Consider the following 21,559-nt stretch of genomic DNA (forward strand, 5'->3'; position numbering starts at 1 on the left):
GTACATCTGCAAATCTGGGGCCCTCCACGGTGGAAGCTCTAAGGGAACAGATGTGAAGCTGTCAATTAATGCATTCAGGGCCTAATGAGAGAGTTGGTGGAAATAACCTGGGCAGAAGCAGCCTGTTGTAAGGGGGCTCTCCATCCCTGTGTGTCTCTTGCCTGTTGCTGACTGATTGTGAAGCTAACGTCCAGAACCCAGTGAAATTTTCAATCCAACTTGTGCTATTAGTGAGAAGGAAAGAAATTCATTGTCACAGTCATCCTCTGGAAAGATGTGTGTGATGGGGTGGGAGGGGGAAGTGGTGGGGAAGGTTCTAAGAGTTTTGACTTTTCCACACTTTTCCAGCTGTTCCTCTTCAGAAAGACTCCCCCACCCCAAGGCTGGTTTCTTGACAATTCTTGAATTTCTGACTGTGGTCTCATATCTCTTCTTTTTTTCATCCTTTGCTTTTTGTTTGCCCTTCTCTGACTCTGCGGTAGACAATTTTGGAGGAGGATGTAGAAGACCCCGTGTACCAGGTAATTTTGGAAACTTTTTTACAACATTCCCAGCTGTTAGGCCAGGCCAGAGTAATGTCAGTCTTGTTATCTGGCAGTGGTACAGAGGGGCCATGACTGGAAAGAAAAGAGCTGGCCTAAAAACTTTTTAGGGAAAAAAAACTGCCAATGTAAGGGAAGATGGCTAGTAAAATTAATATATCCTAATAATGTAGGACGCGTCCCCTCTCTTTTCTCCACCCCATATTGTTTTTGAAATCTGTACCAGGAAATGAATATTATTAAAGTGAACTGAGTCCTTGTTCCTTAGAAGAATAATTAAAATGATTCCTTAAGATAAAGATTGACCAGTTGGCTTGCACAAGCCACCCAAGAACAGTACCTGTTTTCTAACAGATGGTAGTATGGAGCCCAGTACAATAGCGCATAGGAGTAGAGAAACACAACTGCAACATTGGGGTAGATAAGTTCTCTCCATCCTCCTTGGATGAAAATGGATCGGTATTCTTTACAAGATAAATGGATTTGATCATTTATTAATTGCTTTAGAATATATCTTTATTATAAGGGTTTAACAATGATATGTCTGGGACAACATCCCCCATCCAACTTGTAATTTATGAACACCATTGGACGTCTATATATTAAAGAGAAAATCTTTAAAATTTATTTTATGTTAATTTATAGATTAAAACAAGCAGTTTCATAACATAGTATAATAAATAAGATGATTGCACATGAAACTCAAAATCTACTATATGCAACTTGCTATTTCTTTTAAATATACAAGTTATCATGTAAATTCCATGTTTTTCTTCTCCCCAGCTGTAGAGATATAGCCACCATTTGACACAAATAGAAAGAGATAGACAGATAGATAGTGATAAAGACACAGATATATATATATATGGATATATATAGTTATATATTTTAAATTATTCTTTCCATACTTCTATTTATCAATTCTTTCCCTGGATGCAAATGTCATCTTTCCTCATATGTCCTTTTTAGTTAATTTGGCCAATCATTTAACAAAAAGCTCTTTGATAAACTAAGAAGCTAAAATTGATTTACAGTTGTTTCATTGGTCATTATAAAGTTTTTATTTTTCCCTCTGAAAAATCTGGTTTTTTTTCCAAATGGAAATAACAGCAGTAAAAGCTGTTAGTGTTGGTTTTGTTTTTCTTTCAAAGAGATTACTTTTGACAACAAGGGCTATTTTCTGGGGTATCTTACTGCCAGTTAATGCTGTATTTTCAATTTGGAAGAAGTCGGAAAGTGACATTCGGTGGACTAAAGTCACTTCAAATTTCTATTTGCTTTCTTATTGCTCCAGAAGCCTATACCAGAAATAGTAACAAAGATAGAGAGGGGACAGGGGAAGACTTTTCTTGTCCCTGCATCAAACTAGAATGTAATTGTGCCACCAAAGTGTGTAAACTTGCCTGGTGCTGATGTAATGCCCCTGTCCAAGGTTCCAAGGAATAAAAACACTAGTGAGTGAGCAGATTGAATCTCAAGAGAGAAGGCAGCAGGGGATGGATTCTCCTCCTCATTTCAAGGACTACCAAGTCTTTGTAACTGCTTTTATTTCGAAAACAATCTGACTGTTGTTAGCCATTTATTGATTGTGCTCTTCCCTGGACCACCTGGTCTCTGTTAAGCCTTTGCTCTGTATCTGTCTTTAATGCTTGTCTGATTGATCTCCTGTTCCAAATGGTCTTTTTCTCCCTTTCTTTTCCATCTCTGACCTTTCTTCTTTGGATGACGATCCAATAGTACATTGTTTTTGAGGCTGGACATGAGCCAATCCGTGAGCCTGAAACAGAAGAGAACATTTATCAGGTATCCAACTACTTCCCATCTCACTTATCACTGTTGCAAAGCCCAGATCTCAACAACATAAATCCCCTAATTGGGGAGGGGTACCTCTCTCTTTCTCTCTCTCTCTCTCTCTCCACAAGACACAGGCATTCAGGGATATGCCTTTAGTATTTCTGATGCATGGTTTAATTATGAAAGAATGAGTTTGGGGATGATTTGGTATTATTTCATCTGAAATAGTACCCTGGAGTCTTCGTCAGGTCATTGAACTGTGCTTCAGGGGGTATGAATTAAAGAGTATAGTTTACCACTCACTCACTTGGACACATTATTTGCTTTCTACTATCTAATGGGGGTTATGGAATAGAAAATCTCTAAGATCCTGTTAAAAGAGAATGATGATTTTCTTATTGAAACTCTGTTAACAATCCTTTTGACTCATATTGTAAGGTCTTTGACAGCCCTGTCATTGGCATTGGTGGCATAAAAGTCTGTGTTCCAAGGTTCCTCACAATTTCCCATCCATCATTCCATGTTATAACATTCTGTATTCTAACATCCTTTTCAGTTCTAACTTTGAATGATTGAAAGATTTTTACTATCTTTGTAACCCTGGGCAAGTCACTTATTGTCTTCCAGTCTTCATTTCTCCCTCTGTACAAAGGGAATAATGATATGCTTACCTCTCAGAGTTGTTATGGGGATCGAGTGAGATAACACATTTCAAACATTCTATAAAATTTAAAATAATGTATTATGCATATTAGCTGTTATCTTCATTTCCATCAATGGTATAATAGTAGTAATAACAATAATCAGAATCAGAATCCATGGCCCATTCCAGTTTCAACATTCTGTAGTCTAATAATCTGTTCCACATTCTGTTTTAAGATTCTTTCCAGTTGTTTGTATATAGGCCACTAATTTTTCTGTTCTATAACTATGTTCTATTTTAATCAAATTTTCTAGGGACAGCTTCTAGTAACCTGCCATCAGGAAGATGTCATTTAAAATCAGAGTTGTGTCACTGGATTCCTGTGTGATATTGGACAAATGATTTAATTGGTCTGGCTTCACTTTCCTTATAAAATGCAAAGACTGGACTGAGGTTCAATATAGCCATACATCTCAGACCTTGTGAAATTGGAAACCCCTATAGAAACAACCTGGAGGATAATGATCATCAGTGACTCTATCATTGGGCTCCTCACCTCACACAAAGAAAACACCCTGTTGTTCCTTTGAAAAATTTGAGCTGGTTCATTAATGCAAAAAATTCAGTTGCTAGACCACACAACTGATGTCCAACTCTTCAGGCTGTGTGTGTTACATACAGCAAGGCCCATTTGAAATCTAGTGGTTTTAATAAGAGTCACCCAGGGGCAAAGGGCAGTTTTAAAGAAGCCTCCATTAGTTGGGGATTGAAGCAAGGGGTTTTCACTCTAATTCTGAAGCCCATGCAGCTGAGAGAAATGAATATGAATATGGTGTATTTTCAGTAACTAACAAATGATTTGCTTCCTCCATCTTATTAGTAAGAAAAACAGAACTGAGGATGCAGATGTGGGAGTCTAATCTTAGTTCATTCTGTACTAATCTGGCACCAGGCAGGTCTCTGCTGCGAAAAAGAACATGACTTAGTTTCAGGCTGTCTTCGAAGCAGTAGTGCAATCGAGTGAAGCACCTGAGCCAAGAAAACGTAGATTCAAATCCTGACTCTGGTATATATTTATTGAGTGACACTGGACAAGACATTTTAAATTCTAAATATAGGACAGAAGTTTTAAATGAATGGCCTGAAGACCATTAGGTCATGTCCCCAAGCATGGGCCAAACCAGATTAAAATATAATTAAGAAATATATAGCAAAATAAAATTAAATAGGTAAAATGCAGGTTATATTACCTTTTAAAATTGTCACCGTGCAACCTGAAGAGATCCTTATGGGTGGATTGGAGACTTACATTTATCTTTGATGTAAGTGCTCTGGGTAACCCTCTAAGACAGAAAAGGTGGGCACCTGTATTGCTAGAAGCTCTTTGTTCACTTCCCTGTCCCAATCACATCCCAAGCCCAGTCCCTAACCCTCCTTTGAATTTAGCCTTCCATTCTCCTAGAATCATAGGTTTTTCTCATAGAATTTAGAATATTAGGATGTGGAGAGAACTTAGAAAATAGAAAGAAGAGAACAATGGAGATACAAGAGATTTTATATAGTTTTGAAACACAAAATACTGCAATTTGAAGATACCCTAGTGATAATATATATAATAATAAGCTATTCATTAGAGTGTGGATAATTTTAGTACTAGACAGTTTCTGCAACTTGCTTAAGGACAACAGAGTAGGAAGGACATGACTTGACCCCAGGTCTTCAGAATAATCTTCCATTGGGGGAATCAATTTTAATGGTCAATTGAGAGATGTTGTTCTCACATTATCTTGATTTTTTTATCTTATTTCTATTTCAAAAAATGTCATCATCCTGGGTACAGCCTGCTAGATTATTTTTAAGGTATGATCCCATAGATGTGTCATAAGTAGAATTCATCAAAGGGAGATTGATAGGAAACAGAAATAAAAAATCAAAATTTTTTAACTGAATTGACCAAAACAGTCCCTACCATCAAGGAGTTTGCAATCTCCAAGTATCAGTGAATTCATAACTGTGAGTCTCCATCTAAAGCTACAAATCTCGGTTCCTCCTTGCCCTAAGAGATGGCATTTTTTGAGTTGGCATGATTGACAAGTCCATCCCACTATAATCAAGATGGTAAGAAGTCTGTGTGAATTCATTTGGTTAAGGTCTTAGCCTTAACATTTCTTCTCATCCCTGTTGAGTTAAGGGTCTTTTCTCTGAAAAACCTTATGGCCTCCTGGGCATCAGTCTTTCACCTCTGAAGTAGTTGGGATGACTCTATTGACTCTCCTTCTCTGCTCCATTGACTCCATGAAAAGTATAGGACCCTAAAAGTGTTCATCTGGTAAACTGGAGAAGGCATTGGACCTCAAGTCAGGAAAAGCATGGATTCAAACTCATTCTCGTAGGAGTGGGCTGGATTCAGTTACCTTTAAAAGTCCTTTCGATCTCAAAAATCTATGAGGTTTTGGAGTCATCTTCATCATCATCATCATTGCCATTATCATCTTCACTAATTTTTATATTGTATAGATGTAGAAGGTTATTCTGTCTGAGGAAATTAAAGCAAAGATATGCTAAGTGACTAACCCAGAGTCACACATTTCATCAGTATCTCAGATCAAATTTGAATTTAAATTTTCCTGACTCCAAGTCTAATATTTCTACTATAGCCTATTTTGAAGTCTTAGAAGAATGTTTGACACATAATAGTTGCTTAATAAACATTTATTGATTGAATAGACACTTAGAGGTTACTCTTGTATGAATATGTCATGTAGGGAAAAGCAACAGCCTCTCACAACAAGCATCTCTGTTGGGTCTTCTTCCCTCTTTGGTGTAGCTGAGAACTGAACCTTCATGGTTATTTGGAAATAATTATTGTTATTATTTGCATCGTTCTTATTTACATAGCACTTTAAGGTTTACAAAATGCCTTTGTAAAAGTGTGTCCTAACTACATTTACTCTGGTTGCTCATCAGGTTCCTACCAGCCAAAAGAAGGAGGGAGTTTATGATGTGCCAAAAAGTCAGCCTGTGAGTGTAAGTATCCAAGAACCTCTTCCCATTTCCATGTATGCCATGTTTCTAGAGTACTTTGAATGGAAGAATCTTTGGCCAAAAATGTTTGCATCTTACCGGGTGGAGTTTGAGAGGTCTATGCAGCTTGATAATGAGGTAGCTAAGAGCCAAATCTTCCCAGGAGGCAGAGATTGGAACTCAGTTTAGAAGGAAAAGGTCCACAGGTATTATTTATTTTAATGAGACAATGAATCAAAATTCTGAAATCTAGCCATCTTAACTGCCTAAAATAAGTCAACACTCAGATGGAAGTAGCTTAAGTCACATTTCTATGTGGTTGTCTATTCCCTGAAATTTAGAGATGTGTTCCCCCATTCACTCTGACACTATAACAAGCCCTAATTCTAGTACTGGAGACTGACGTGGTTTCACCCACCAAAACAATTCAAGGACACTCTTAATCTCATATAGGTCATTGTGACTCATAAAACAACTTCAGCCCCCATCTCGAAAAATTATCACCACTCACAGGTCCTTTGGCATGAGATTTTTTCTGTATTTTTCCACTGGCATTCACAAGGTGTTTTCAGTTCCCTTGACAGGCTTATGGGCTCTCCATATTGGTAGATTCGGGCACTGAAGTCCTAGAATTTGGGTTCCTCTCCCATTTCTCATGCTTCCTGTATATGTGACTTTGGGCCACTCATTTCATAGTCCTGGACCTCAGTTTCCTCATCTGAAGAAATGGCCTTGGATGTCTCTTCCAATCTTTACTCTGTCTTGCTGGAGCACATGTTCCTAAGGCAATCTTCAGAAATGCATTTCATCTTGCTGGGCTGATGAGGAAAAGTATCTTTAAAGAGGTCTCCTATAGCCTATAGTGATTTTTCTCTTTGTACATGCACATCTACTCTTCTGTTCCTAACCTTTAAAGGAGGAAGGAAACAGTAATAAAAATGACCATATCAGCTTGGGCTTAGGTGACCTGCAATGTTCCAGCTTATATAAAAGAAGAGTCTAGGTTTCTAAAACAAACCAATCTCCAGAGTTTTAAAATTCTCAGTATATGTATATAGACTTTTAAATATGCAGATACATGTGAACAAAAAAATATATATGGCATATATGCATATATACAACATAAATAAATTATTCTTTCACAAAGAATCTTTTTTTATCCTTGTTTCCTTACTGAAGAGTTAAACCTATAAATCTCTGTCAATAGGAAAAGGAATTGCTTTATTTTCTGATTTTATGAATTTCATTTTATAGCCATTACCAATGTGTGACCCATATCAGCATAGCAATATTTTGTTGATTAGCATTTATAGAGATCCTGGAATGATGAATAGTATTGCAATCTTGGAATCAAGGAAGATTTGTGTTTAAGTATTGTCTTAGGCAAATGGAAGCTCTGCGACCCTGGGAAAGTCACTCACTGTCTCAATCATCCCAGGAAAATCTCTTTAAAAGGGCTGCCAAACTGCATCCCATTAGAGCTTCCAATTTCCATCCCTAGAATACTTGTGCAACAGGTGGTCCAGAGTCCATACAAAATTACAGATGTGGATGGAAAAAATAGAATTAACATTGATCTCTAAATCATGTAAACATTGTAGGAATGGATTTAGTGACACATAATTTATAATTTGGAGTGAAGGCACTTAGAATGACTTCACTCTCTAACAACCCCAAGACCAACTCCATGATTTTAGTTGCTTATGAGTGGGAAAAGAATGATGTTAGAAAACTTTCCTGGATACCTGTATTCCATTGTATTGGTAAGATTCAGGGAAGGATGTTCTATGTCCAATCTGCCATTTCATTCTACAGAGCTCATGTTACATCCTTCCCTCAAAGTCCCACCCACGATTGGGACCACTATGTTGCCTATTAAGATGGGTAAATTAGCTGGTTCCTTCTGTCACTCTGAAAGTGAAGATCACCTATATCATGAATGATGTATACCAGTGTTCCTTCTTTTTTCTTCCTTCCTTCCTTCTTTTCTTTCTTCCTTCTTCCTTTCATTTTTTCATCCAACAGCTAGAATTAGAAGAACCAAGTTCAACTGACTGCAGCACTTGTTAGCAGTATTATGCTGGGAAAAATTACTTAAACTCTTACTACCATACACATAGAATTGCTTAATAAATGTAATTTGGATGGAATGGCCTCACTTTCTTCATCTGTAAAATGGGAATTATAATACTATATGTATCCAGTGTTTCAAACTAGAAACTAGCATTATTAGAAGGACTTGGAACAATCTAGGCTTAATGCCTATTTGGAAGATGCTTTTACTGGGTAATGTCCCTAGGAATCTGTTTGGCTCTGTGCTGCTGAACATTTTCTCTCATTGATTTGGATAAATCATCCTAGGTGAATTTGCAGATGAAACAAACCTGGATGGAATAACCGGTGTGATTGATGATTGAATCCGGATACAAAAGCATATATATTTTTTCAAGAATGGAAAGAAAATGGAGATGAACCAAATAACAGGAAAGACAATAAGGATAAATTGAAGACCGCATGATTTTTTTTAAGAACTAGAGGTCATAAGTATAAATTGAGGTTAATATGCTCAGGAGGTTATCTGAAAAAGATCTAGGACTTTTAATGACCTCTGACCTCTTTATAAAATAACTGTACAATGGCAGTCACAAGCTCTGCTCATCTGAGGGCGTATTAAAGGGGATCAGTTCTGGGAATAAGGGGCTGATAGTCCTTCTCTATTCTATATGTGATCAGACCACAACCAAAGGATTGTTTTCAGTTCTGGACACCACAGTTTAAGAAAGACTTTGATAAACCAAGAGAGTTGCCTACAGAAGAGGCAACTTGGATGTTGAAGAGTCTTAAATCTATGTCACAAGAATCAATTAAAGAACCTAAGGATGCTGGACTGGTGAAGAGAAGATTCAGGAGAACCATGAAAGCCGTCTTCAAGTATTTGAGTATTTGTCAAACAATACTGGACTCAGGATTATTCTACTTGACCTTGGAGGACTGGACAAGAAAAAATGGATAGAAGTTGATGGAGGAAATTAATGGGCTATCAGGAATCAGGAGAAATTTCTGAACAATTAGAGGTATCTCAAAATGGAATGGCTTACTTTAGGATCAGTGGATTCTCCATCTCCGGATGTCTTCAAGAAGACATTGCATGGGAAAATATCACGTTGGTACTGATGTGGATTTTGTTAGGGTAAAGGTTGATCATTCCCATCCATCTCTCAAATGCTGTGCTTCTATTGTGGAATCACAAAGTTGTTACTAAGAAAACAATTTGTAAAATGTTAAGTACTAGCAATGATATGCTTTTAGTTGTTCATATCCTATAATCATATGCTATCATCATCATCATAATAATAGGTAACATTATTCATCTTATTAACCATAAGAATTTACTACTCCAACTGTGTGAGTCAGTTTTTGATAGAGTTGTGACTCTGTGAGATGTTATTTGCCCTCCAAAGGCAAATAGAAAATCACAAGACAGCCAGTAATGACGGAGTAATGTTCTCCTGCTCCTGTTTAAAAAAAAAAGCAGAGTTTCCATCCTCACTAGTGGTCCATTTAATCAAGTCCCTTTGTCATTGAGACACTTGTCTGCATTTTTCTATTCGATTTTTTGCAGCCCCATTATACAAACCTCCACAATTCAATTTGGCTCCAAATTGCCCAGCTTACCACTAACTGATTTAGATACACAGTCTCAGTGGCTACTGGGGATATTTATTAAGAAATGCACCCCTCAGGCTTGGTGGTGTTCTCTGGAAATGTGAATTCTATTTGTCTCTTTTCTAAATTCACCAGGTGTAGATTGTCTTGTTTTATCTCAACAAAAGATGTTTTCTAAAATGAAGACTCTCATCTCAGTGGCTGGTATTATGCAAGAATCAGTGTGGCATCCTGGTTAACCTGCTGACCTTATGTTTTGGATGATTCAGGTTCCAGACCTACCTCTGATCCTCAGTGATTATGTTATCTTAGACAAGTTATTTAACATTACTAAGCCTCAGATTCCTTAACTCCAAAGCAGAGAGTAATACACATACACACACACACACACACGTGTGTGTGTATATATATATATATATGTAATGCCCACATCATAGGGTTCTTAGGAGAATCAAGTTATAGTCTATGAGTGTCTACACACAAATACATATGTGTATATATCTATGTATATATGAGTTCCCCCACATAAATAATTATAAGTGCCCACATATATAATTGAGTTGCCCACACATAATATTTTTTAGAAATATGTGTGTTTATATAGAAATATACAAAGATATAGATATAGATATAGATACAGATATAGATATAGATATAACTTGACAAATGGAAGAGAACTAATGAAATGACAGGCATCATTGCCAAAAGCAGATGGGAGACACATTTTGAATGGCATTTTCTATATCCAATTCTCTATTTCCTTGCTTCTCCTAAAGAGACAGAATAATGTAGTATAAATGAAAGGTCCCTGGATTTAGATTTGGATCCCTCCCCCAGATTCATATCCCACATTAGATATTTCCCACCTCTAAGATTTTGAGTAAGTCCTTTAAATGAGCCTCAGTTTCATTATCTGTAAAATGAAAGGGTTGAACTTGATGCCCCCCAAAGTCCTGCCTAAGTAAAGGTCTGTGATCCTCCTTCACTTCATAGATTTTTTTTTCTAAAAATGTTCTTTATTTTTAAATAAATAAATAAATGAATAATTCATATCTTTTGTTTGTATATCATAGATTTTTCATTGTCCTCCTCTTTCTGCATTGCTTCTCATGTAAGAGATGATTCCCTTATATCAAAGAAAAAAATTAAACCCAAATGCTAGACCATGGCCTCTAACATAGGCAACTTCTTGTGACTTTCCTTTTAAATCTCTGGCTGGCTAATTTGGAAAATCTCTTGCCACTGACATCTACATCAGCTTGTTCTTCTGTTGCAGTCAGGGTTGCCCACATTGGAAGGCAAGCAGATGGGGTCAGCTTCATCCCTGCATCTTCTGGGCTTTGAGAGCCCTGGTTAGACAATAAGGCCTTAACCTATAGCTTCAATTCTCAAACATTATGGGTTGGAGAACTTTGCATATTCCTATGATCCTTTTGGGTATCTATAAAGTCAAAACTCTTTTCACTAAGACATTTTTAATTCCTGGTATTTTAGCTATTGATAGACAATCCATACAAACAAAAGCTGAAGACAGTATGGAAGGTGGTTTTCAAAATTTTTACAAGTGTAAAGGGGTTCTGTAACCTCAAAGTTTGGGAAATATTGGCATATAGAAAAAAAGAGACTCAGTCAACTGGCCCTGGAATCCTTTAAAGATTGTCTTTTTCTCTGTCTCTTTAGCTCTTGGGGTAAGAGGGAAGAAGGAGAAGTAGAATAGTGTCCTTGGGGTAAGAGGCAGATTAATCAATAACATTTCATTAGTTATCATCTTCCTTTTTCATATCTATCTATCTATCTATCTATCTATCTATCTATCTATCTACATCTTTCCTCTTTCTCTCTCTATGTCTCTGTTGGTCTTTGTCTCTGTCTCTATATGTCTGATTATCTATCTTTCTGTCTATCTATATCTAAGTATAGAAAGAAATAAGACTTCATGAAGAAAAGAGCTCAGCCTAATCCAGTAGAGGCAGTGCCAGCCTAGGAGATGAAGAAATAAAATAAAAACTGCATTTGCATCACATTTGAGATGCTTATTAAACTGTGTAATTCTGGGCAAGTCACTTGTGTGTGTCTGAGGTTTGATTTCTAAGTCTGTAAGGGATAGTAATGGAACTTATCTTGCCCAGTAAGCATATCTTTAAATTAACTTACTATTTCTTCACCCATGATTCTCTACCTCTCTAAGGATAGGAGAAAAAAAGCCCCTCATACCTACTTCCTAGGACAAATGTGAAGACCAAAAGAAGTCATGTAAGAAAAATCCTATAGATAAACATTATGATCAGTATCATTATCCTACCAGGGGCCTTCATCATTTCTTTCCCTCCCTTTTGACTTCCTTCTCTGACTTCCCAAAAGCTTAGATACAATCTTTTCTGTATCTCTGGCTTGCTATCAGCAATTCTGGGCCTCTTTCACCTCTGTTTACCTGGAGACAGGGATGTGGTACAGCCACAAGGCTGTAATAACATTGAGGGATTATCTCAATAATTCATGGGGTTTGCTGTTGTATCATTGTGAGAACCCTTTCTGGAATCTCTCCATGCCACCACATCTCCAAACTGGAAAGAACCCCAGTGACTTTTTAATCCATATCTTTCATGGGCAAGTATTCCCTTCTATGATAACCTCAACCAACAAGGAACCATTGAACTTTTGCTTAAAGACTTCAAGGGTGAAGGGTCCCTGCTTATTTCTCATTTTCCATATGTTCATACCCATCTAAGCCCATGTTAAATCATGGAAAATGATCTTTCTGTCATTGGAGATCTCATAATAGACTTCTGTGCAAGTTCCTTCAGTGCCCTTCTATTGTCCTCCAAATAAAGTGGAGAATCCTCTGTTGGACAGTCTTTATTCTTGACAATCTACCTTCTCTGACATCAGCCTTTTAGACTCTGTCATGTGTCCACTTTCCAAGCTATAACAAAGTGGGACTACTCTGGGCCCCCTACCCAAGACCTACCCAAAGTAGACTTAGAGATGGGAGATACTGAAGCCGTCTAGTTCAACCTCCTCATTTTATCAGTAAGGGACCTGAGTTCAAGAAAGTTTGAATGACTTTCCCGGTGTAAGTGACAGGGCCCATACTCAACCCCAAGCCCTATGAATAGGAAAGTAGTTCTTTTTCTTGACAGGGGAGGGGAAGGGGTGGAAGGCACTATTCTATGTTGCCTCTTCAGTATAAAAGATGATGATGCTATTGGTCCGTCATTCTCAAAGAAGACAGTAATATGATACTATGAATAAGTATATGAATTAGATTTCAGTGAGGATTCTGTGCGAAGTCGCCAGCCTCATTTTCTCCTCCAGTACCATCTAGGTCCAATGGTCAGTTATAAACCAGGATGACTGGAGATGGTCTTAGATGGGTTAAGTGACTTGCCCAAGGTCACACAGTGAATAGGTTTCCAGTATCTAAGCCTGGATTGGAATTTAGGTCCTCCTGACTCTAGGACCACTGCTCTATGTACTGCACCACCTTACAAAGATTATGATAAGCTTAAATCATTTCCCAAACTTGGAATGCATGAATAAATGTATGAATGATGTACCAAGTGTTTCGCTAAGTCAAAAAGCAGGTTTGTTCTTGCTCAGTGGAACGGACATTCTAATTGGATCATATGGGAAGGTTGAGTGACAGGACAAATGGAATGCCCTGCCTGTAGAATTGCTACCCAACATTTGAAGTCCAAATCAATTGACGCCTTTTCTTTGAAACCTTCCCTTATAGGTTCCATCATATCTATGTAGGATTTTAAGTTGTGAATTTAAACTGATATGGGACCACTAAGATCTCACTTAAAATCCTGACCCAGACATTTAGTAGGTGTGTGACTGGGCAAGTTAGCACTCCAGTGTTGGCCTCAGTTTCCTTATCTGTCTAATAATCAAGTTGGACTTACTTATCCCCAAAATGCCTTTTGGTTGTAGATATAGGCTCTAATGACACACTAAACATTAGCAACATTTATATGGTGCTCTAAGATTTGCACATTACTTTGTATAAAATAGGTAAATACTAAATGTTTTTGGAGACTGTATTAAATTCCTGTCTGCTTGTCTGGCAATCTGACTCCCTACCATGCTTCATTTCATCAAGACTATGGGCTTGCTCAGTCACCCCTTCCTGGGTCCGTTTACAAGACCATTTATAGGTCACTAGGCTATTCCAGAATTGGGGAAATAGGAAGAAAAGTGGAGTTTGGATTCACATCCCATGTTGATATTGTTTACAGTTTGACAACTTACTCTCCCTCTAAATTTCACTGACACTGGCATACACTTGCTTTGGGAAGAGGGACTGGTAGGGGTTATAGAGATTTAGAATGTAAACAACTCCCTGTCTTGGAGAACTATTCAGAAGTGATTTACCTGGTAGTGTGTCCCCTCACCTGAGATCAGTCATCTATGGGTCTATCCTCAAGTACCTATTATATGCCAGTCATTGTATTAGCCAGGGTTGTTACAAAGACAAGATGGAATATTAACTCTATAGTCAAGAGGAATATGTTGTATATTAGAGGGCAGCTCAGTGGCACAGTGGACAGAGAGGTGACAGTGAAGTCAGGAAGACTTGAGTTCAAATGTGACCTCAGACATTTGTCACTTACTAGCTGTGTGACCTTGGGCAAGTCACTTATCCCTGATTCCTATCTGACCACCAGACCCAGGTGGTTCCAGAGGAGAAAGGGAGGCTGGTGATTTAGCACAACAGCTCCTTCACCCTATTGAATTGATTTGCTTGTCATAGCATCAGCTCCCTGATGCCAAAGGACTTGCCTATTGTCAAATAGCTCATAAGTTTCTAAGCAGGATTCAAATTTAGTTCTTCCCGACTCTATTGTCAAACGTCCATCTGCTTCGTTTACATCTTACTAGCTGCCAACATGTCACCATCCCCATTTCCAAGGTGAGATTCAGTCATGTCTCCCCTGTAAAGGAAGTTGGGTTTTATACCCTACTACTTCTCCCAGGTTCTGACTCATCTCAACGTTGAGAATTCTAGGGATGGGCAGAGTTTCAAAGATCATCTAGTCCAACCCCCTCATTGTACAATAGAGACCCCAGGAAGTAAAGTGACTTGCTCAATTTCATGCAGATAATGATGGACTGAGCTCACATTTGAACCCAAGTCCTTTGCCTTAAGACCTACCTCTTTTTGGACTGATCCAGGTTGCCTCTCCAACCCCTTTATTTGGTGGTTGAGTATGGTGTCAGTCAAGGAGATAAAGTTACTTGCCCATGGTCAAACAGACATTAAGCAATGGAAGTAAGATTTCAACCCTTGTCTTCTGGTTAAAGGACCTAAGGTCACATGGGACAAGTCCAGTCTAAAGAGGGAACTTTGTAAACCTTAAAGTTCGATGAAAATGGGAGTTATTACTAATGTTATATTTGATGAGGCAGCTTTGTGGCATCAAAGATGGAGTACTAGATTTGTCATCAAGAAGACCCAGTGCTAAGCACTGCTTCTACCCCTGACTAGTCCTGTGACCACGTCTTTTGATACCACTGTATCTGTTCCCATAAGGACTTGCTTGGCTTCGGTGACTAGTTTCAAGTTTCAGAGTTCGCACTTCACAGAATCATCGAGTGTCTGGTTTAGAAGAGACCTCAGAAATCATGTCAATCAGAGCCCCTGAGACTATTTAGAAAAAAGCTATGAAGTGGGTGTTAAGATTTGAATCCAAATCTCCCAACACTGAATCTGAGTCTCTTCTCTAGTGTACCGTATCCCCTCCCCCAACATCGCTGCAAAGGACAGAACCTTATTTTCCCCATCACTTGCATCACCAAGTAGACAGATGGCTTTCCCAGGAAACATCTGCAATCACTCTTGCCTCTCATCAGAATCTGCAGCACCCAATGAGGCTGAAACATTGTGACCACATGGCAGGATTTTATTCTGTCACCAAAGGTCAATCTTCCCCTTGCCTAGTCCCCAGGAGAGTATTTGGATTCACCGCAGAGATGCCGCTGCAGCATGGAAATGAGAGGAATATTTTATTGAGAGGAGGAATCAATTGTTCCTTCTGTGATAGAGGCCCCTGGGGCTGGCTATCATGCTCAAGGTCCAAGAGGAGAGGTGTAGAGGTGGCCAACTTCATGGACATTTCATCGTGACTAGCCAAGCTGGAAGTGGCTTGATCAAAGTCTCTATTGATCATGATGTTTTTATAGCTTAAAATGTCTAATATGGTGAAGTCAATTCACAAGAATGCCCTTTAAATAATTTCTATAATTAGTCTTTTAGTCTTTCCAAAGCACTCCCAATCATAGTACCATGACTAGCGCTATTACAGTTTTACAAATCATGGACAGTTTGATTTTTATTTTTTCCCCAACAAAGTTAAAAAATCGCTAACTACACTTTCACCTACCCCTCCCTTTTCCACTTCTGTTCTCTGGGATCAAGCAAGGCAAGACTAATCACTCTTTCATACGGTAACCTTCACATGCTCAAACACAGTTGCCATGATCTCCTTAAGTCTTTTGATAGACTTATATGTTATAGTTTCTAGTTCCATCATCATCCTGATTGCCATGCCCTGGCTATGCCCTTCTTTGTCCTTGGCCTCCCTAGAACTGGCACATGGTGCCCCAGATTTAGGCTGGAAGGCAGAGGACATCAAGACCTCCATTCCATTCTGTTTATCTCTTTCCCCTCTGGTCATATAGCCCTGTGAGAGCCCTGTGCTCTCTTCATGGATTTCCTTAACTAAAGAAGCCATGTTTTATTTGGATAGATTTTTCCCTCCATGGACACAGATAGTACCATCTCTATACTGTCCTAGACAGTCTTACCCAGTTGCTGCAGATAACAGTCATCCCCCTTTTGATTATTTTAGAAAGGAATCATTCAGGGGCAGCTAGGTGGTACAATGGACAGAGCACCGACCCTGGAGTCAGAGGGACCTGAGTTCAGATCCTGCCTTAGACACTTAATAATTATCTAGCTGTGTGACTTTGGGCAAGTCACTTAACCCTACTGCCTTGCAAAAAAAAAAATAGAAAAAAGGAATCATTCAGATCATTGTATTTTTGTTGTCTAATCATTTCTAGTTTCTGGTTCTTAATGGCCCCATCTGAGGATTTTTAAGGGTTCACAAAGAACCCTTTCCTTCTCTGGCTCATTTGACAGATGAGAAAAAATAGTTTAAATGACTTACCCTGGGTCACACTGCTAGCAAATGAGGTTGAATTTGAACTCAGATCTGTCTGACTCTCAACCCAGGGCTCTATTCACTGTACTACCTAGTTGTCTTTGACATCATTACAAATCATGCCAGATGACACTCATGTTTCTTTGAAGTATATGTGTATAGTAATTTAGTAGTTGTGACTTTGGGCAAGTTACCTCTCCAATCTGGGTCTCAGTTTCCTTATCTATCAAATAAACAGGTTGGACTTACTTATCCCAAAAATGCCTTTTAGTTGCAGATCTGGGCTCTAATGACACATTAAACATTAGTATTATATATGTGTGTGTGAACCCCAATGGTTATGTAATTAATACCCATCTTTTTAAGGAAGAAAAAGCTAAAACTCTGGTGAAATGCATTGCTCTGCTTTTCACAGATAGTAAATCTCTGGGGGCTATTTTTAAACTCATGGTTTCCTGACTCCTAGTCCACTGTTCTGTCCAACATGTCCCACTACCAGTAAGTCAACACTGATTTAGAGTCTTAGTTGCCTGGGACATTGAGGGGCTAAGTCCATGGGCTCCCCCTCCTCACAGGTCACCAGATAGAGGTAAGATGACTTGTAGTCAGGGGTAATTATAGACGAGATTCCTCTCTAGATACATTTGGGGCTAGAAGGCCTCAAAGGTCCCATCCAACTCTGAAACTCTCAGATTCTGTGCTGCCAGAGCCAGCAAAAGTCTCACTACCCAACTAGCTAAGGAAATAAAATAAGATCGGGGACTGGAGATTTCCAGTAAATCACCACCTCTGAGCCCTTGCTGCCTCCCTCATCTGCAAACATAGGCATCTGCCTCTCCTCATTTATTTTCCATCCTCTCTTCTGTATCCTGACTGCAAAGTTAGACCCCTGAGCTGTGCACATCCCCTTGGTTCTTTGAGCATCCTCCTCCTGGCTCACAGCCCTGGCTGCTGTGAATTTGCAGACACAGGGTTTCCTTATTTATTGCTGCAAACACTGAGACCTTATTTATTCGATCTCCTGCAGATGGAGAGACCTAAATTATCTTAACAGCCCTGTTAGTTTTCAGAACACTTTGATCCTGACTTTGCCTCCTCAGTGAGTAAACTGGCCTGGAAAAGTCAAAAGAGTGCTAGATCTGGAGTTGGAGGCCCAAAGTGCAAGTCCCTATTTGTTTCCTTACTGTATAAGTTTGGAGAAGTCACCTAATTTCAGTGGACAGCCTAATGGAAGTAATAGAACATTGACCTTGAAATATGGGAGATTTAGGGATCTATGGTTCTCTCTGGATTTCAAAATCTTTTTAAAGTTCAGTTCAAATGCCACCTCCTTCATGAAGTTTTCCTTGGTCTACTTAGATGGGGAGAATTTCCCCTCAAGTGTCACATTGGACATCCTTTTGTCTTTGATCAATTAATTTACTTATTTTGGGACAGTGGATATAATGCCAGTCCTGGAATCAGGAAGACTTATCGTCTTGAATGCAAATGTGGCTGCAGACATTACCAAGCTGTGTTAAGGATTCTGGGCAAGACACTTAACCCTGTTGACCTTGAAGTCCTCATTTGTAAAAAGAGCTGAAGAATGAAATGACAAACCACTTCAGAGAACCCAATGGAGTGACTCAAACAAGGGACCAACAGCAATTCATTAACCTGTGTACCAATAGAAGCAATGTATGACCATGAAAGTTGGACTGTAAGGAAACTTGAAGCCCACAGAATTGACACTCTTGAATTGTGGTACTGGAGATGACTTTTGGGAATCTTTTGGACAGCAAGGGGATCAAATCAATCAACACATAAAGAAATTAATTCAAGGTATTCACCGGAAAGTCAAATTCTGAAAAGGAAGCTTAAAAATGTGGCCATATGATGGAAAAAAATGAGTCTCATTGAAAAGATTCTTCTCTCTTCTAAAGGCCAGAAATTAGGGTTAAGGTTAGCTCTGACATTCCCTGTTCTAAGATCCTTCCCATGTTTGACAATCTCTGCTCTGATATTGATTTCTGAGGCTTCTCTCACTCCCACAATTCTAGGAATTCTTTGAAGGAATGGGTATTATTTTTCTTTTTTCTTCTAAAGACTCAGTAATTGTTTCTTTCCACTCATTCCCTAGAGATATGTGAGGACTTGGCTCCATATGCATTCTCATTCACCTAGACACACACATATACAGATATAAATATACATCTACATGCATACATGCATACACATGCACCAAAGCTGGAATCCTGAAGAAGACGATTCCCTCTTTGGATAGCTCTTTGTTTTATTTATGGCAGAGACATTTTCCTTCACATTCCAGTTGCTGGTTTTTCCTTGGCTTTGAAAGCTTCATCAAGATGCTGCATAATAGGATTTAATCTAATCTGAACATTTGTCAATTTCATTTCCTTGTTAAACACCGTGATTGCAGAGAAATGATAGTCGTTGCAAAGCGCCGTTTAACAAAGATGTCATGGGCGATGAAGTCATTCTGCAGCGAGGAGGGAGGCAAGGGGAATCCCAATTGGTAGAAACTGAAATGACTAGGGCTCAAAGGAATACTGGGGAAAATACTGTTTCTTAACTTCATGGTGTCCTATGTATCTATGCTTTCAAAAATTGACCTTGAATGGAAATCTTATAACCCTAAGATTCTTGCTTTGGATAGGCCCTTAGAGACCATTTCTAGCTACAAGTCAGTGCTAAAGAATCTCAGAGGAGTGTGTCTCCAGAGGCAAAATTGGCATAGTGGAAAGAGTATTCCACCTAACATCAGCATATCTGGGGTCAAATCCTACCTCAAGTATTCAAAAGCTGTGTCAACCTAGCCAAAGCACTTTGCTCTTTAAGAACATTGGTTTTGGGGCAGCTAGGTGGCACAGTGAATAGAGTACCGGCCCTGGAATCAGGAAGTCCTGAGTCCAAATTTGGCCTCAGACACTTACTAATTACCTAACTGGGTGACCTTGAGCAAGTCACTTAACCCCATGACCTGGCCAAAAAAAACCAAAACATTGGTTTCCAAGTCTGTGTCTTATCACTGGTTATCCCATGTCTGGAAACTTCTCCCTTGTCCTCTTTCTTTCCTGACTTGTCTGGCTTCCTTCAGGACTCTGCTCACATTATACCATCTGCAGGAGATGTTGCTCAGCCTACCTTCACCTTGATTCTTCTCTCTGAGATTCCAGATAGAAAGACATCCAGATAGAAAGGATAGATAGAAAGGTAGGTAGATAGGTAGAGAAATAGAGAGATTGATGGCTGGATGGCTGTACAGATAGGATCGATAGGAAGAGAGGAGAGGGAGGGAGGGAGGGAGAGAGAGGGGGGGAGGGAGGGATATGCTCTCTGTGTTTAATTAGGTTATATCCATCCCCCTTTCAAATGAGACCCTCTTGAGGATTAGGACCAATGGGATGGGGGGGGGTTCATTGTATTCTCAGGACTTAGCAAAGTATTTCTCATGGAATAGATTCTTAGCAAATGCTTGCTTTTGACTCATTTCTTAATTTAAAAAAATGGGAATGACACAATGCAACAAAATTGTATTAAAAGCACTGGGGAGGCAGAAGGACAAAAATCATAAATAGTCATGTTTTATGTCAGGGTCAGGGCTTATGCAGCATGAGCACCAATACTTGGGCAGCTAGGTATTAGTATCTAGTTGTAAAAATGAATTGTACAAGGAAATGGCAAAGCATTTCAGTATCTTTGCCAAGAAAATCCCACATGGGGTCATGAAGATGAGGACAGGACTAAAATGACTGAATAACAATGATAATTATATGTATAGTTATTTGTGGAGACAGAGGCAGCTAACAGCCAAGGGTATTCAGGAGTGATTCCCCTTAAGAGGTGGCACATGAATTAAGCTTTGAAAGAAACCTGGGATTTCAAGAGACTAAACTGAAGAGAGAGTATCTATTCCAAGAATGGAAGCTGGTCTAATCAAAGACTTAGAAATGGGAGAGTAAATGCTAAGATCAGAAAATAGCAAGATTACTTTAGACTGAGCGTTTTTTATTGGCCATCCCTCAATCTGGAATACTCTCACTCCTCATCTCTATGTCTTGGCTTCGCTGGCTACTTTCAATTCCCAGATAAAAAGCCCATCTTCCATAAGAAGTCTGTGTCTTCCCTTTTTGGATTTTCTCCAGTTGATCGTATTTTCAACTTGTTTGAAAAGAAACTCTTTTGCCCAATGGCAGATATATAGTAGGTACTTAATAAATGTCTGTTTGCTCCCTGACAGACTGGCATAGAATGTTTCTGAAATAAGCCTCAAACATGAGTGAAGGGTATTGAATGGCAAAAATTGGTTGGACTTCTGCAGCAAAATAGTGACAGTGCTAATCTTTGCCCTAATCCTTAATTCATTATCCAAATTTGGAGTAGTCACCTTATTCTATCAAATGATGCCAGTTTTTTCCCCCTCTAATCCTCTTAACTCAGAAAGATTAACTGTAATCACTGGAGTGGTTTCCTTCACTCATTTTCCCCAAAATCCAAACCACTCTTTCAACAAACAGAAACTGTTAGTTATATCTATGTGTCTGGTGGCAGGTTTATCAAGGACTTGAGGAAGGACAGGATGTCAGTGTAACATCTATCCAATGGGGGTTGAACTCAATGGCTTCTGAGGACCCTCATAGGTAGTTTTTTTTTTGTTTTTTGCAAGACAGTAGGGTTAAGTGACTTGCCCAAGGTCGCACAGCCAGGTCCTCATAGATCTT

General features: G+C 38.9%; 1 protein-coding gene across 7 annotated transcripts in view; it reads left to right on the forward strand.

Annotated features, from left to right (window-relative positions):
• DAB1 (DAB adaptor protein 1) overlaps nt 1–21,559 on the forward strand; it is a 297,592-nt gene that overhangs the window by 219,417 nt on the left and 56,616 nt on the right. For 4 of the 7 annotated variants that reach the window (XM_074221333.1, XM_074221334.1, XM_074221331.1 and 1 more), the window contains 2 exons: nt 483–521; nt 5,947–6,006. In XM_074221333.1, the coding sequence (XP_074077434.1) occupies nt 483–521; nt 5,947–6,006 (99 nt within the window). Of the gene's footprint in view, nt 1–482; nt 522–2,279; nt 2,346–5,946; nt 6,007–8,028; nt 12,976–15,229; nt 15,236–21,559 lie in introns of those variants that run through there. The other 3 variants (XM_074221337.1, XM_074221336.1, XM_074221332.1) reach the window with 3 other exon arrangements.

Source organism: Macrotis lagotis, chromosome 2 (genome assembly GCF_037893015.1).
Source record: "Macrotis lagotis isolate mMagLag1 chromosome 2, bilby.v1.9.chrom.fasta, whole genome shotgun sequence".
In the NCBI taxonomy this organism is placed as follows: domain Eukaryota; kingdom Metazoa; phylum Chordata; class Mammalia; order Peramelemorphia; family Peramelidae; genus Macrotis; species Macrotis lagotis.